Genomic DNA, 18,818 nt, shown 5'->3' on the forward strand with positions numbered 1-18,818 from the left:
GTGTGTATTAAGAAGCTGATCCTGCCAACCCTTGTACAAGAAATCTTTACTAATGTGATTCAGTCCTTTTATTTCACTTTCTAAAATTACATACATATCAATGTGACCATTTTCAATGCATCTCTTAACTTGGTAATGTGAGCAGCTGGGGAAACAAAAGAGTTTGTGTATGTGTTTATTTCTTTGAGTATACTGTTCTGTAAGTTATCAATGTTATATTGTTTAAATCTAGGAAATGGTAACCATGAACTGCCAATTAAAATGGCTTAAATAGCTAATTATTCAGTTCTTTCATATCTTTGTCTCATATATTTATTTCTACTTACATTGAAGCATCCTGATGTTATTCATGAGTACAGAAGTGATGACTTTTAACCATATTGATATATTTTTTTCCCTAATATTAAGAGTGGGGGGAAAGGACCGTGCCTTAAATCCCTTGGCAAGCTTTGCCATGCTCCCAGAGAGCTGCAGTGCATTTGTAAACCTGCAGACGTCACTATTCTGCCAATTAATTGTGCTGCAGGAGCTGTTCCACCGCATCCAGATCTCACACTGCTCCATCTCACACTTCCAGCACTTGCTTTTAGATCTGAAACAATTTCATCAGATTTACTTCAATATTGTTACTTCATTTTCAACGTTCCACTAACGGAAAGAGTTTGCTTTCCTTTCTAGCTTGTAGGAGCCACGTCCTAAGAGTTGTCTTTAATTATTAGATATTGTTGTTTCAATACAGATTTATGAACTACTTATTTTGTGTCATTTAACATACAATTTTTAAGCAAAATTTTTCAATCTGAACACAGCTTCCAGGAGGGCAAGCTGCCCAGAACATCAGTGATCTCACAGTTATTACTTTGTGTCATATATAATCTTCTTTTTTCCTGCAACAAATAAATCTTTGGGCCTCCCTGCAAAAAACATTTGTGGTTACAGTATAATAAAAATAAACCGTTTGTCGTGACTGCAGCTGACATTTATCAGCCTATTTGTGGGTGCTCTTTCTCTCTCTGTATAATACGGAACATAATTTGTCACTTTGTAAATACATTCCAGCCTAAATCCCTGCCAGCATCTGTTAGTGTTTGAAGGATTAATGCACGGCACAGTGCATGTCTGCACTTTCAGGCAACAACGTAGCTTATGGTTATGGATCATGAGAGAACAGGGAAAAAGGGTTCATTTTGTATTTACTTAAACATTGTTGCCCTTTTGACCATCATGTTTTTCTCCTCTTGTTTGTTGTCTGGAGTGGGGATGCTGCCCTCCCTTTCCTCTGTGACAACTGTGAAATCCTGCTGGAAGTTTTGTACACAGCGTGTGTGGAGCTGTACATATAAGATAACACTTCTTTAATTTTATGGGTAATTAACAATTACCCATAAAATTATATAACATCCCCATAATGTATTGCAATGGGGACGTTACTGGTTTAGTCCATTTGGAAATTCTCCTTTTCCCCCCAGCTTCTGCCATTTCCAACAAATCCATTACCCTGTTGCCTCCTGCATTGCTTCCTTCTCAGCAACCCATAAACTGGGTTTATGTAATCTTAAAAACTTCAAATAGAGGGAGTTTTTAAAAGGAAAAAAAGCCTGTAGCTTTTAAATAATCCCAATGCTGTTTGCTGTCTTCGAAAATGCATTCTGCTATCAGTTGGAATGGTGCAGAATGAAAGGAATTGAAAGCATCTGAATAGGAGGCTCTCCACAGCTGAGATTCTGTTACATGTTCCCAGGCTCCCTTGATCATTCTCTAAACAAGGAGACTTGTTTATTAGAATGGTAAACCATACACATGATGTTATATATTGCCAAGATTATTTGAGATTCCCCAAGATAAATTCAAATGAGCTTTACAGGAATGGGTGTTTGGAGACGGAAAGAAGTGATCTATATCCAGAGAAACAACAACAAAAAAATCCAGCTAAAAGTAGCCTCCCAAGTAATTACCCACAGTTCATGTGCATTAAGAGCTAAACAAATTCCTATTGCCAAAATCGACAGTAGATTTTTTGTTTAAATACATGTAATTTCTTGTTTTTGAAGCAAATGTGTCCTGTGTGCAATGGAACCATGTGCATCCAGAGAAAATCAGGGCATTTGGAGTCTACTAAATGAAGTATTCTGAAATTATAGTTCAGCAGTTTTTGTATGTTTTTGTTCTCTCTGGTTATGGAATAAATAATTTAAAAAAAATCTTTAGGAGAATGACTTCTTTTGCTCTTTCTAAGCATGATTTAGGATTGCTGGAGCATAGTTTACTTCTCTGAAGATATTAATTTCTTAAAGAAATGCAGATGTTTTCCCTTTTTTCCTTTATAATTATCTTCAGAAGATATGAAAAGCCAAATTTATAGAGATACTGATCTAAGAGTTAACTAATGTAAAGATTATGAAATAACATTATTGCTTATTGTAGTGGTAAGTGGTATTTATTACAGAAGATTTATTAAAAAAGGATATTAAAATCTGAAAAATGAAGCAACCACAGAGAAACGAATGAGTGTATGCGTAGACATTTGCTAATAGAAATAGATAAAGTTCTAAAACTATTGGGAAATTTAAAATGGTGATTGCATGATAAGTCAAATATACAAACTGTACCTAGAGACTTGAGTCCCACTGTTGTATTTGGATTTTAAATTATAGGTAAATGAAGTATTTGGATAAAGGAAAAATATTATTGTGAACAGTGATTTGTTTAAATGGGAGGACCAAATGCCAGGTTGGTGTATGCCATCCTCCGAAGCTGAACTCCTTCCTGTCAGGCCATCTTTATCACTTTTCCACATCTCTCACCTTCAGAATTTCAGGCTTTTTGGCTCAGAATTTCAGGCGATTGCAACTTTGAGGCATTATTTTGCATGACAATCCTACAACAGCTTGAGGGCTTCAGGCTTTTCTGAAGAGGCCTCTAAGTTGTAGATGATGCCAGAAAGATAAACACTGTTCTCTGCCAAACATCCAGAATTGTTCTGGAGAAGGGATAGAGACAAAGAAAACAATGGTACTAATAATTTATTCTTCGTGGTAAAATGTTGGTCCAAGGCTGATCAGTAATCTGAGCAGTTTGCAGGCTCACACTGACCCATTAAATCTTGATCTGTGTGCTGTCCTCTTGACTTGGATGAAGACAGCCTCGGCAGGAATTCCATTTTTTGTGAAAATCTGGAACATCTAATTACTTAAGCAGGAAGAACCAGGCTTTACAAATGAATTTTTGGGAGAGGTTGCACACAGCATCAGATTATGACAGGGTTGAGCAAGAAGAATAATGGAAAAATTCACACCACTAAATTACAACCAAAATACAGGTAAAACAAATACATCAGGAAATAGTGAAACCAAGTATTACTAATTTTTCTTTTTTTTATAATGAAAGAATGGAAAACCTTTTTGTCTCTGTTTTTCATGAAGAATCAAGTTAGTCCCAACTGTTTCCTTGTACATCTCATAAATGGATTAGTAAAATGGTTAATATTTGAAAATTGATTTATGTTGTCTTGCATAAAGTTAGTGGAAATTTGAATGTACTGCAGAAATACTGCTGATATTGGAGAGAGGAGGAGGGGGAAGAAACTAGAAAAATGAGTCTAAAAATGTTCTACCACAAGGTCTTCTAAGGAACTTTATTGATGAATCCCAAAGGTGGCAGAAGAACACATTATTAGCATCCACCAGAGGTGCTGAATGGCTCTAAAAGCAGGGGGATGCATCCATCCCCATCAGCTCCAGGGAGCTGCAGAGCATTCAGAGCTGCAGCTGAAGCTGCCATTGCATAAATACAGTTTTGCATGAAGTACCAAATGTTGACTACATTAGGGACAATAATATTTGCAGTCCTAATCCTGAGTGAAAGCCTTTTTCCCCATTAGGTACCCCCATAAATAGTGCATGGCACTGGCTATTGACTGTCATAAGCTATGTGTAAAATTGTCAAATGAGCTTCTAAAACATCTCCTGCTCCATCCTCAACGTGGAAATATGAGTTTATGTGGGCATTGCTTGTCATATGCTGAGATTTGGTTATTTGTTTACTTATTTTCAGATCATTCCACTGATTTTTCATCAGCTTTGATGTAAAATTCTTTTTTTTCCCCAAGATTTTCTTTCTCTGACAGCCTTTCAGAACTATCTGCATTCCAAGACGTTGTCATGAAGATTTTTCTGTATTAAATTCAACCACTTTTACCAATTGATTGTACTTTCAGTTCCTCAAAGTCAGATATTCCTGTTGTTGTGCCAAGTATTCAGCTTTGAGTTAAGGACTTTTAAACATTGAAGATGTACACACACTCTTTTCTGAGAGTAAAATTATACAGTAAATTATGTAGTGTCCACTCTGGTACATTTTAAGTAGGCCCTCACAAAATGACTTGTACTTACATAAGATACAGAGGCTACAGCATATTTATTAAGACTCTTCAACTCTGTATGAAACTGGAGCAGTCAGAAGTAATGGTGTCTGCTGAAAGATTCTTTATCATATGAATTTACTTTTAGTCATCTATTATTTATTTCAGCTATTTTATATGCCATTATAATAAATATTATGACAGAGAAAGCTTTTATGCTTCAACTTATTGTACTGCTCTTCACTTCCTTGCAATCCTTCAGGAAAATGTAGCTATGCTTTACCTATATTTAACGTAAATCATCACTTACATTTGAATGAAAAATTCACTATGAAAAAAGGCTCCTTCTTCAATACCAAGACACAAATGCACAATCATGTTTACTGCCAAACTACTCTACCATGCAGTGTTCATTTTTAAACAATTTTTAGGCTGTAAAGTGAATGCATTGCATATAGTGAAATAGCTGTCTTTCTGGGGGTTTTCACTTTTGTGTTACTTTCTGGCTCAATAAGCATTTTTCTAGTATGAGTGCAAAGTATAGCCAATTGCACTTAAGCATTTTTAATATTTTTGCTCCAATAGGGAGCAGCTCATATACAAAACTGAATAAGCTGTTTTCTGGGGTTGTATAGAGTAATGAAACTTACCTGGAAATATTGATGAAAGGCTTTTAGAACTGAGTGTGAAACATGAAATACAAGATAATTTTTTTTTCTTTGGACTTTTCAAAGTGTTATTGTGTTGGGTTTAGAAGAGGACTTGTTTGGAACTGGAGACTGATTTGCCTTTGGCTGTTTCTTCAAAGGCACCACGTTGATGCCTGGACATTATTAGCCTTGACCAGCTCGCTGGGCTTCAGGAAATACTAATACCCCCATCCCAAAGTCAAAGCTCCCAGCTGGCTCTGGCTGACCTGGACTTCACAGGCTTCAGGGACAGCAGAAGTGTGCCCCGCCCTCGTGTCTGTTCTCCTTTGGACACTTTGCAGAGCTGGTCTGGCTCTAGTCCTGGAGGGGTTTTGGATGCAGGTGGGACATTTGTCCTGGGTATCTGCAGCAAGGACAGCAGTTCATTTTGCACAGCTTATCAATGGCATCATGTAGCTATGATCCTATGGTTGAGAAAAGAGCTTTTTAAATTACTCTACACTCATTTCAGTATATACTTCCTCCTTAAATGATGTAATTGAAAATAAAGTAGTGGAGGGAACATTAATACCTTTTGTCAATTAAATTTTCAGAATTCTGGAGTTTCCTGCCTTAGTGTGCTGATTTGATGATGGCAGTTTAAAGACTGTCTCCTCTATTTGGGTAGGTGGCAAGTCTCATTTAAGGTTTCACAACATAAAATGAGGCATAATTCAGTACTGAAAACATGTGAAGTGAAGTAGTGAGAGACATCAGCATAATACAATTATAGCACATTAGATCAGGATTTGCAGCATACCATTACTAATCAGTTCTGACTGCAGAGAACAATTGCAGTTAAGATGCCTTTTAGCAAAAATGGTTTTTAGTTTTATTTCTTATTAAAACCCCCTATGCTCTTGTATACATACCACAATATGTGACACCTAGGCTTCTAGGGAAAGAGGGAAAACATTATAACAGAGGTAATTCTGAGCTACCAAAAGAAAACAAACATAAAACCTTCTACTTGTCATTTAATGGAGGTATTCTTACATTATACATACCTTGCAAGTATATTGCTTTATTCATAGGTTTTTAAAAATAGATATTGTGATATAAATAACAGTGGGAAAATTTGGAATAAAATAAATTGATACTAAAGGTTTAGTATTTCACAGTCTCAAACTGTAGTAGGAATTGGTGGTCTGCAGAAAACCTCTGTGGGGTGAGAGGTGCTGGATTCTCAGTTGATGGGAGACTCTGAAACAAAAGAAGTTGGGGAATTTGCCTAAACTCATAGTACATTAAACTGATTTCTTCCCCAGTTGTGCTTGGAGAAAACACTCACACCTGGCTTCTTGAGTGCCTTCAGAAGCTGAGGTGTCAAGTTCTGAGTGTTTTGGATGTCCCATGCTCCAGTTTTTTCTGTGAGCAGAACAGTAAATGGATTTGTCTATGCTCAGTGCGTGCCTTCTGTGTCAATGAAGGAATACTGGCTGCAACCATCAAGGTTTTAAACAGAAAAAGCATGGAGAAGGTTGAAAAAAATACGATTTTTAAATTTCTGATTTTTATGTTTTCAGTATATTAATCCCCAAATCAGGCCAATTTGAGTCTGCTTAATTTCTGTTTCAGAAGGTATTTTGGAGGCTTCATACTTTTTTTTTTTTTACTTCTGGACTTGAAGTACAGACACCTCTTTTCTGTTCCTGGAATAAGTAGCAGAAGCCTAATGTGTGACACCAAGAGGAAAAGCATTACCTGAGTGATATTGCCTGGACTTGAATCCTTGTCCCCAAGAGGACAGTAGCTGACAGCTTGTGGTCTAGTCTGTTTAACTATTTGATTATTATGTTTTTTGACCCCTCTATGTCCCTGTATTTGTATCATTCTTGTCCTTTTACCCTTGGGAGGGACAGGAGAATATTTCAGCTGAGGAAAGCAGAGGCAAAGTAAACCCAACCACGCACATGATTTCTGTAGTGAGTAAACAGCTTTGTACTGCACAGTGGAAGAGAAACTGTTCTGGAGTTCTATTGCATAATGCAAGGCAGCATCATATTTCTCAAGTATCTGACAATCAAACAGAAGAAAAGATTTACCCAGCAGGGCAGAATGAATTCCAGAATGATGCGAATCTTGTGGGGGTAAAAAGCTCTTTGTAGCAAAGTTTGGTTTAGCATTTTCCAACTCTAGCAATTGATACTTCCTATGGAGATTGAACCTGTTGAAATTTTAGTTGTGTTTATTTTACTGTCCTGATAAGTCTGGCTGGAATGTGACTAGAGGAATTGGAGTGATATTCTGTTTAAACCAAACCTGTAAGGTTTGGCAGAATGTGTACTGGCAAAATAGAAAACAGGCGTAAGGAGAAAAGTGCAGGATGTAATTAACTGGGGAGATCAGATGGGTCACTGGAGCTTGGGAGACAGTGGGAGAGTCTGCCTGACTTCCTTCAGTGCTGACTTTGTGCTGCTGTCCTTTCATTCCTCCAGCAGTGCTCATGGTAGAACCTTGGAATCCCAGCAGATCCCTGGTGCAACCACCAGCTGCTTGGTTCTGTGATGATTTTAGTGTTGTGATGAAAATACGTACACATCTTTTGGTTCATTTTGTTCTGAGATTTGGAGTTTCAAAATACCTGGAAAACAGAAATCTTAAAGCTGTAAATTGTGTTTTGGGATAGTGTGTCCTCTCCTAGGTGAAAAGTTTACTTTAGGTATATACAGAATTTCTTTTGAAGACACAGAATCACAGAATGGTTTGGGTTGGATCTTAAAGCCCAAGCCCATCTTGTTCCAGCCCCTTGCCATGGTCAGGGACACCTTCCACTATCCCAGGTTGCTCCAAGCCCCATCCAGCCTGGCCTTGGACACTTCCAGGGATGGGGAATCCACAACTTCTCTGGGCACCCTGTGCCAGGGCCTCCCCACCCTGTCAGGAAAGTGCATTTATAATATGTCCTGGTAAACTCTTACTGTATAAATTTTCTGTAGTCATTTTTTTTATACTGTCCTTTATATCACCAACTATGGAAAATATATTTTTTTGAATTAATATGTGCCAAGCTCAAGCTGGCTGTTTTTATAGAGTATTTGCTTGGTTTTTTATTTTATTTTATTTTATTTTATTTTATTTTATTTTATTTTATTTTATTTTATTTTATTTTATTTTTTTCCCTATTGGTATGGTTCAAAAAACAGTATGTGTTGAGAATAGCACTTACTCTACTTTTTATTTCATGAGTTACATAAGTTTCACCATCAAAATCAAAGCAAAAAGATACCTATTAACCTTAACACTGACTTGAGTCTATTCATTGGATTATATAAAGCTGTGCATTACATAGTGTATGTTTTCAGCAGAACCACCAAATCACAAATGCTGCTTTTGGCACTAAATTTTGTGCTTGTCCATCCGTTTTGATGATTTGTATTCACTCTGGGGTTATAATGTTAAACAAGGGAATCAGACAAGTTTCATAACACATTTACTGTAACGTGATACTGTGAACTGAGCTTGCTGTTATTTATCCTTTTTTATATTTTCTCTTCTTCCAGCATAAAGCCAAGATAGAGGCAATGACCTTAGACCTTTCTTCTCTTCAGAGTGTGCAGCACTTTGCTGAAGCATTCAAATCCAAGAATCTGTAAGTACCCAGAAAATTAGATGTAATAATTTCTTGTTATTTTAATGTTTTTATCAGCTGAGCACAGTTGGCAGAATCGCCATAGTTGGGTGGATCACCAACTGCAGTGAGTAAATCTTTTCACAGGAATTTTTTTCAATGTAAATTAAAGATCATTTGTTTTCATGCCAAAAAAACAGATCCCCAGATCATGCAAAAAAAAAAAAAAAAAATCTCCTATTATTTGATTTGTAGCCCCACTTTTAAAGGGCTTTTTTACCCTGTGGCTGTTGAAAAAGACCAAAGCTGAATTGCATGAAGACAGCTCAGGCAACTGTTAACAGTTTTGCAATGGTTTGGAAGAGGTCAGGGATGAACAATTAGTGCACTGCTTGTCTTACTTTGTTTTCTAACCTTCTCTCCCTCTTTTTCCTTTTTAAAGCTTTAAAAAAATATAGCCCTTTGAGCCATTTTCCAGACCTGTATGTGGAATAGTCTGTAATAAAAACAAGAAAAAGAAAAAGGGGAGAGGTTGTGATAATGACATCACTTAACAATAGACAAATTTATATGAAGATAACTAGGTTAGATTCCAAGTGGCTTGTTTAATTTAACTTGAAGAGAGCAATGAATGTCTGAATTGAAGAAATTATTTAAAAGCTTTTAAGTTCCAAGTGTTGACAATAAATCCCACACTTCGTGCTTTTATCCACAGTTGAACCATTGATTGTTGTGAGTATTCAAACTTAGCTATTTTCTGAAAGTATTTCTGTAGCTGATATGCATCTTACTGTTCTTCTCCAGAGAATATGACCTCTTAGCTTTGAAAATACATTGTTGTAGAGAAAATATATAACAAAGAGGGTTTTTTCACTTTTGAAACACTGCCAAAGCTAAATCTCACATGGATAGACAGATGACATTTTAGTACTTATAGGTCTTTTAGATTCAAAGAATTGTCAAAACTGACTTGTAACAGAAGTTTCTTTACTGCCAAAATCCTTAGTATCAATATTTTCTTATCATGTCATCTTCATATATTAAAATTTCTTGAAAGACAAATCCTTGCAATATTGCTGCTTTAGTAGTAACTTGGTTTTGCGGTGTGAGTGCAGTAAGTGTTTTAATTTAGACTCTTCATGCTTTTAATATTCTGCATTTCTTTAAGTGTGTGGTGCAGTGGAAAGTCAAGACCACCCTTCTTCCAAATGCACCTCTTACCCTGATTTGTGTGTTGTAGCTCATACCATGGTTGTCCTAGCTAGTCCATTAGGTATGCATATTTATAAATCCTTGGAAGTGAACAGGCTTAAATCAATTTTTGCCAGAGAAAATGAGAAGATCTAGAATCAGTAAAACCTGTTTTGTTTTTGTTGGCATACCCCATTCTACCAGTGTAGGTCTGTTAAGCTGCATTGTCACTGATGGACAGGCTTTACTAACGTTTCACTCTCATTTTATTTGGAAAATAATTGAGTAATAGACAGCATCTAAAACCTCTGCCTTCAGACCTTTCTGTCTTAAATAGGTGCTCAGATGTGCCTGTGTCTGGCAGGACTCATCCAAGCATTATGTGGAAGTCTATGTTCTATATCAGTTTTTAGACTTCTGGGGTTTTGACCAAAATGAATTTCCAGTTATATTTTGTTTAAATTTTGTTTAAACCCATCTGGGGCTGGATGGAAACCAGACCCCATACACTGCCTGTAGCACTGCATCTTTTATCTGATGCAGATACAGAAGAGTCACCTCACAATCACCTGCACTGGCAGGAGGGTGGACTGGAAGACCTACCAGGTCTTTCTGGCCTCTGATTTTTTTGTGATTTAACTGTCTGGCTAAGTTTGGAAAAGCAGTTATGTGGCAGAGGCATCTTCTTGCTGCAGTGGTGGCTGATGTGTTTTCCAGCCCTGGTGAGCACTAATGACCTTTGTCTGCCTCCTTGTTTGTTGGTTTTGCTGCAGTGTCCAGAGGCTTTGTCACATCAGGGATTCCTCTGCACCTGTGGCTTTATGAGCAACTGGAAGGAATCTTACAGGCTCCAGTGACAAACTGAGTCTTGTTCTTTATGCTTGGGCCAGTCTTGTCAGATGGCAGCCAAAATTTCTGAAATATCCTGTAGGAGAAGCACATTGTGCTGGAGTTCCCCCTTTCCCATGAGGGACCTGTCACTCCTGTTAATGAGCATAGGAAATACCTTAACAGAAGAAGTTTTTCTTTCTTTTACAGATTTCTCAACAATAAAGCAGGTAGGAAAAGCAAATAAAGTGGTGCGGGGGTTTTTTTCTTTATTTTTTTTTCTTTCCAAACAAAACTATCATTTCAATTCTGAGTTGTATAGATTTTGGTTCATGGGAAAAACTACAATACTTCTGAAATGTCAAGGAGAAATTTTGTATGAGTGCACACATTTCAATAAAGACCTGCATTTTATTTCTCACAGCATGTAATGTGAAGAGGCCTTTAGTATTCAGTGGTGAACATCTTAAACTTCTCTGTGCAAGTAGTGATATTCTCTGTTTAGTTTCTCCAGTGCACTGTTGGTTTCTGGGACACTGGCATTTCCAGAGCCTGTTGGTCTTGGTGACATATGACCTAATAACTGAAAATTTCTAAAATATATAATAGATAGGCATGCCTTCTGAAATTCTGCTTTTCTGGCACACTTTGTGGCTCTAGGTGCTATTTTTTGTCAGCAGATGTAAGAGTGTGCTCATAGTCACATCACAGCTTGGGACCCTGCTCTTCCCTGGCTGATAGCAATTGGAAAATAGTCTTGAAGAACAGATCTCCTCCTGGATGAGAAAACTAAAATGGAACAACTCCAGAAAAAGGATCCCTAAATTTTATTGAGTTAAAACCTCTTGCAGCTGGGGAAGCTGGGGGGGTTTGTATTGCAGAGAGCAGAGGGGAAATTGCTGAAACTCTGAATCTCTTGCCTTAATCAAATAAGTTGTAGGGGAAAAAGCCTTCTTGAATGTGCTTGGGAATCTGAGAGATTGTGGAAAGCACATGTAGAATGAAGAAATGTCATCCTCTGCTCAGCAGGATTTAACAGGGCTGGTTGCATACAGAAAACAAATGATGCAACAGAGGGAGCATTGAGAAAAACATAAATAATAAACGTGAGGAAAGAGTTACTCTGAAAAGAAATATTTAATATGAATTGAAATAGTACTTTAATGGCTAAGGCTAAGAAGCCTTCCTTGTCTGAAAGTAAAAGTCAGATGATTCATCTATAAATTATCATACTTCTGAGATTTGGTAGAAATCTTTTATTCCTAAATGGATTTGTTAGGTGTTGCAGACTTGTCCACAGATAAAATCTGAGCTGTGAATATATAAACACTGGTAAATTATGCCATATTCCTATAAATGTATTCTGGAAAATCCTTCCTCCTCTGAGAAAAAAAAAAGAGATTTTTTTTTGTTTGCATTATCTATACTCTTGAGTTGATACAGCTGTTTCTCTTTCTGAGACTTTTTTATCCATGCAGAAGGGTTTTGCTGATTATTTTAGATCTGCTGTTCTGTGATTGCAGCACTCAAACTTCCTCTAGGAGCAGGAGAGTGCCCTCCCTCACAGTTAGAAGCATTCTGTGGGCAAAATAAGGTAAAAACCTAAATTAGTTGGATCTCCAAAATCAACTTTGGGAGAAGACAGAATAAAACAATATTGCTGTTTAATATTTAATCTAGCATTATAGCACAACCTGAACACAGTGTGACTAACACATAAAATGGATGTCCAATAAAAAATAGTCCTCCAGGATTTCCAGCACAAATTTTTTTTTGGAGAAAACAGCCATATTTAGTATTTAGTATTTCTGGCTTGTTTTCTGCAGAGACATTCCCACTGGCTATTTCCACCAGGAGTGAATGAACTCCATCTTCCTTCCTTGTGAAGACAGTGCTAACATTAGGATGAGAATGGGAGAAGAGATCTCAGTGCACCTAAATGGTTGCATTTGTTCAAGTTGCTTCTTTTATATGTATCAAGGCTTTCCCCTCTCCTGGTTTCCAGCTCAGGCAGTTCATTGAATGCCTCTGTTATGGAAACTCAAATAAATGATCTGTTTATAATAATATTCTGGGCTAAGATGGATTTGGCATGAGCTGATTTTTGTGCAGCTGGCAGAGGCAGACCAAACAATCTTTCATATTAGTGTTTTGGAGCTAAGAAACACTGAGCTGAATCTGCTATTCATTGAGTGGGCATGATGTGAGGAATTATGGTTGGTATTAATTCCCCTTAGAGACAAAATGACAGCCCTCCTGTGATTGTACATAACATAGCATTGAAATTCAGTGTTGGATGGTTCAGGGTCTGTAGAATCGGTGTTTGTGGAGGAGTGTAGACTGTGGATGTGGCACCTTGGTTTCTATTTCTTAGTTTGATCATCCCACACTTGGCTGAAACCTGCATACTTTAACTGGGGGACAGCCCTGATGTTTTCAGTCCTAAACTTCCAAGGTAGGACCTGTTGCCAGTATTTACAGCCATGGTGTCCTGGCATTTGCCTGGACCTCATTGTAGGAGCACTTCATGATCAAAACAGCAGGAAGGAGTGAGCAGCAAAGTTATAGATGAAATTTTATGTGCATTTGTACTTTTCAGTGGTGCATGGTGCCACTTGGTTTGAATTAAAGTTATCTTCTGCCAAACAGTAAGACTTTAATTTAATGTTCTCAGTGTTTGAGAGAAAAAAGCTGAAGTCATCTTGAAAAATCTTGAATTACTCCAAAAACATGAAACAATGTTTGCCAGTAGCTACTGCTTAGAATTTTCTGAATTGGTAGGAGCAATTCACAATTATGCAGGACTTCCAGCTGTGGATCTTCACTGCAGATACTTTCCTATACTTTAAAACAAGAATTTTTTTTTTTTTTTTTTGTGGTAAGAATTGGCATATGCTAACAGTTTATTCACTAACGATGTGTGTAGAAATATGGGAGAGACAGCAGTTATGAATTATGGTTCTCCCTTTGGAAGTTTAGTCTTTTCTTATTTTCCTAACCAGGCCCAAAATGGAGTGGGCCAGATTTTCAGCTGGCTTCCTTAGCTGAGGCCCCAAACTCTGCAACTGCATTCATTTTTCATGCTGCAGGCAGAAGTGTGCTGAAAGCTTGCAGGTGCATTAAGATTTTGGAGCCTGATGAAAAGTCAATCCGGAATATGATTTTTCTGCATTTCCATATTGTACCTGACATATTGCAGGTGTTTTTTTTTTTAATTCCAATTGAATGACAATTGAATCATAGATACTGTGTGATAAATTCTATACCTGAGAATACATATGTAAAAAGGGTATCTGCTTTGGAAGTTGTTACAAATATAACTTAAAAGATCAGGAAAAAAATGAATATATGGTTCAGATAATTTATCAGTGATACCATTATGCCAATATATTTAATGGTTCTGTAGTTGATGTATCTCTAACAGAGTTGATTGTTGCCACTGCTTATTGTCTTTCCAAACCTGAACATATTTTATATCACTGCACAACTCTGGTAACTCTTTGCCATTCATAGAATTACTTTCTGTGAATTAAAACAAGTGACAGCTTTTACACTGGTTTTTTCAGTTTAGAGTATGGTTGGCATCCTGGCAGTGACACTGAGGCAGAAACTTCTGGACAACATTGTGCATTTTGAGATATCAAAAAATACCCATATTGAATTAAGAAACATGGATAGTTCAGAAGTTACTGTTGCAGACAGCACATATCTTAAATTTAAATAAGATCAAAGGCTGATTGCTGTTGAAATGTACATAATAATATTAGGGTAAAACTTTTTTTTTTTTTTCTCTTTGTGGTGATGCTGTGCCTTATTAAACCTAGGGATTGGTTTTCTGCATAAATAGTTTTTCTTTTTCTTCTTTCTTCTGTTTTTAAGCTCTCATACACAATTACCCCTTTGTGGTAGCATGTGTCACATCATGTGTATCCAAAAACTATTTCCAGTACTTTATAAATGAAAAATTAAAAATCCCAGAATATTAAGTCCTTCCCCCTTTTCCTGGAGGCAGAGATCCTGATGTTTTCATCAGATCACCTTTCCTTTCATCTGCTTTATTGTGGAAATACCTTTTGCCTCAGAATATTTTTTTTTTGTTTTAAGCAAAGTCCATATTATTTCACCATAACTTTACACACGGTTGCATCTACAAAAATTATGAACTGTTTTTAGACACTAACAAAAAGATTTTTTTGGTCTTTGTTACATAGCTTTATGACTATAACTGTGCTGTCCAAAATTTCCAAACCTGCCACTTGTGTTTGTACACTTTGCACTCACTTCACTCTGCCCCAAAGCAGAAACTTTGAAAACCCTCCAGGGACTTTCTGCTCCCTGGTTGTTCTGGTGCCCATTTTCAGCCACGTCTGTACCTAAATCTAGGGTGAGTCTAAGATGGCTTGGGGCTCTATTTTCCTAAAAAATTTCCACAAGATGAACCAGCTGTGAAAGCTTTTTTAAATAAGTAAAATATGTATGATTAACATGATTAATAGCTGAGTAAAACATATTCTGTCACAAATATACCAATGATCTTTGAGCATGATGTCTTAATGAGTTTTGAGAAGCTCTGCATATTTAATTGGTGTTACCTTCTAAAAATTCAGAATTATAATGTCAGAGTATTTAATTATATATACATTAAAATATATTTAGTCTATTTAATTAAATGCTTTCTAGGGGAGATAATTAAAACACAGTAGTCAGAGTCTTCTGCTGCTTGGGTAGGGAAGCCTCACTGCTGGCCTGAGACTGGCCATGGATCTTAGAATCCAAAAATTTGTGTAATAGACTGAAAAGGTTATATTTCTTTATTAGCTGTTCCCCAAAATCCCAGAGGATGTCAAAGTACATTAATTTCCATCACAGCATGGAATCTTTCAGGTCTGAATGGCAGCACACAGCTGCTGTAGGGCTGTGTGTGAATTCTGTTACAGCTCTATAATCTCTGGGCAAAACAGAATGCTCAAAATCCATGAGGTGTTCTATTCTTTGAATGATCAACTGTGGTCCCAAAAACATTTTCCAAGGATTTAGCTGTTTTCAAGTGAAAATATTATAAATATGTGATAAATGTAGTAATTGACTTTTTTTATTTTTTTGGTGAGTTGTAGCTTTCTTTTTCTAACAAGTCCTTATTATGTGTAAATGAAATTTGTATGTTTAAAAGTACATGCAGAAACAAAAAATCATTCCATGGTTATTACAAAAATGAATATTTATTTAGGTCTGGCTTATGCATGCTTGTGACTGCATGTGAATGTGTGTAAATAATGATTTGCTGCCAGAGTTTGAAAAAGATGCACTTTGAAGCAGCAAGTATCATTAGGTGGGCTGCTGAATGAAAATTACCAGATTCTGGATTTTTTCATTGCTGCTGTCTCTTATTAATTTCTGAAGGTGCAGGATGATGTGGGGTTATTTTAGTAGTTATCCCCTCATTGTGTATATAAGAAAAAATAATAAAGGGAAAACCATGACTAATGGGTGTTTTCTGTTTAGTTCCAAATCAGTTGAGACCTCTGTTCCTTCTCCAAACATTTGTGAAATTGTACACTGAAGATCCTAGAGAGGTAATGAGTAATGATTGAGGGCTGGTTGACCTCTGTGGCAGTATGCAGATGATGTATTAGGGAGGCACAGGAGCAGCTGCTCATAGTAATTCCCATGGATGTGTTATGAAGGAAGAATCAGAACAGTTTCAGACCACTCCTATTAATCTCTTAGAAGTGGGGCAAAAGTATTTGCTGATCAACAGTGTCAAATCCTGCAAAGAAATCCAGTAGGATGAATTGCAGAGAATTTTCCTTGCTTCTAGCAAGAGGTCATCCATCAGGGCTCTGAGTCCTGTGTTAAAGGCTTGCCTTAAAATGAAGCCTGCCTGACAAGGATCCACATTTTTGTCAGCTGGCAGTTGGCAATAAGGGTATTTTTGCTGACTTTTTAGCCAATATTTTTAGAAGAAGGGAAGTTAGACATTAAGCATTTGTTTGTGAAATTCATTGAGTTAAGCAGTGCTTTTTTTTTGTTGTTTTTCTTTTACGTTGAACCAGTAAACATTTTAATATTTTTGTATCAGTATTAGATTATTCATGCTTCTGAGTTTTCCTGCTGCTGTCTGAACCCTGACTTAGTGATTTTTGTGTTGCTTGGTTTCCTGTCAGTGCTGCCTGTAAAACCGAGGGGGATTTCTGGAGATGATTGTTTAATTTACCCATTTTCTAGAGAGCCATAAGCTTCTTTTGCCTTTTGGATATTCCCTTTGTGTATCTAGGCATTCCCTCATGGAAAGAAGTACAACTTTCTGACTTTCAGAGAAAGCAACCTGGGTGTTCAGGGTTATGGGGTGGAAAAGTTTGGTGGGGTATGACTTTGCTTCTTTGTGGAAGAGAAGTCACAGCTCTGCCTTCTTTACTGGCCGTGACAGAGGTCTACAGTTGCTTATGGGACTTTGGGGATATGGTGAGGCCTTTTCTGTTGAATTTCTGTGTAATTCCAAACAGTGTGAACTTTTCAAATCGCTTGAGAAGTGCCCCAGATGGTGTGACATTCTGCTTCATGGGAAGATTTGAAAGTATTCCCTGTGCATAGTCTCTGGTTAACTATTTCATTGCGTTTGAAATGGGAGAACACCAAAGCCAAGAACTCTGTTGACATTTTGGTGGTGTTTGTTTAACCTCCTAGTGCACAGGCTACATTTGTTGAAAAATATTATTCTTACCTTTGCAAATCATCAGTAATTAATTCCCTTGGAAATATCTACTGCTGCACACAGCCAGCTTGGGAGGCTGCTGACAGATCACAGTTTTACATCAGGTGCTAACAAATTGATTATTAAATTTCATAACTAACTGATTTATAGCAACAATTTAATTTCTGTATCTCTCTAATGTATTCACTTACTGTATTTCCAAATAGTGCAGAGGATCTGGATTGCTTAGTTGCTTCTAATGGTGAATTGTGCCCAGCATGTGAGATCTGAATGACTTCCCCAGTGCAAAGTATCACAGGCTTTGTGAAGTGCACAGAATATTAGCTGCTTTTCAGCTCAGGTATTCACATTTAAGTTTGTCCTGGCTGATTCTACATGCTTTTAAACTTTCACTAAGTTGTAGGTACACTTACCAGCATGGTGAGGCTTTTCTGGGATTGCTGGGTAGCCTGCAGTTGGAGCAGGTTGTTCCTGAGTCTCAGGAAACAGTGACTACCTGAAATAACGGGGCAGATCAGGTCCCAGTGCCACCTAAATGGCACTGGTAGCCCACGTTAGCTGCCTTGGTGGGATGCAAGTCACTGCCTGAAGACATTTTAAGGAGACATAGAGGCAAATTTTTATAACACTCTGCAGGGTCCTAGCTGTAGCGTTTCCAAAAATATCTCATGGGTGTCGTGGTTAGAGGGAGCACTTGGTCATGTTGATAGCAGGAGTAAACACTATGGAAAATTTCCTTTGCTGCTGGCATCCTTTGTTGGCCTTAGCCGTGCCTTTGATGTAGAATTACAAACTATTTTAAACCGAGGGGGGATTTTTTTTTTCCTTGGGCTCAGAAGAAAGCCTCGCACAGATTGCAGCAATGTTTTTAATGAACTTGTGAAATCAAGGTCATAGTTCTGCTATCACTTGAAAATACTTCCTGTCATAAAGCAAAGCTGCAGTGCCAGATGTGTGGTGTGAATTGTCACGTATCTTAAAAATTTTGTCCCTGCATAATGATACGTTCAGTGACACAGAGCTGTGCACCACTGAGATTAGAATCTGTCATCTGTGGCTGAAATTCATAACTGCACAGTGGCTGTTACCCAGGTAATCTCATTCATTTCCTGGTGTGCAAATGGCTGGGTCACAAAAACTTAGATGACAATTTTCAGTAATTGGACCTTTGTTAGCAGTCTGACGAGAGACACCGATAGCTTAATGGATGTGGATCCAAATCTGAGAGGTGGCTTTTTTCTGAGTGAAATGAAGCACAACATCAGTGTCTAGTCATACAACACGTTACGTTTCTTTTCTGTGGAGTTACCTAGGAAAAAATCCTTTTGTATTTAGCATCTAGTACTAATTAAAAATAAATGACTTCTAAAAGGGGATCTGATACAAACTTTTCACTATGATAACTGTTTAAAATGTTTTTGTATTTATTTTTCTATTTCTTCACAGATTTTTTACAATAAAATACTG

The 18,818-nt window shown here is 37.2% G+C and overlaps 1 protein-coding gene across 1 annotated transcript in view; it reads left to right on the plus strand.

The window, feature by feature from the left end:
* The window catches only part of WWOX (WW domain containing oxidoreductase), a 483,433-nt gene that overhangs the window by 87,999 nt on the left and 376,616 nt on the right, over positions 1–18,818 (plus strand). The window contains exon 6 of the mRNA XM_021541209.3: positions 8,553–8,641. Coding sequence (XP_021396884.2) covers positions 8,553–8,641 — 89 coding nt within the window. The remainder of the gene's footprint in view (positions 1–8,552; positions 8,642–18,818) is intronic.

The sequence above is a fragment of the Lonchura striata genome, chromosome 13 (assembly GCF_046129695.1).
Source record: "Lonchura striata isolate bLonStr1 chromosome 13, bLonStr1.mat, whole genome shotgun sequence".
Classification (NCBI taxonomy): Eukaryota; Metazoa; Chordata; class Aves; order Passeriformes; family Estrildidae; genus Lonchura; species Lonchura striata.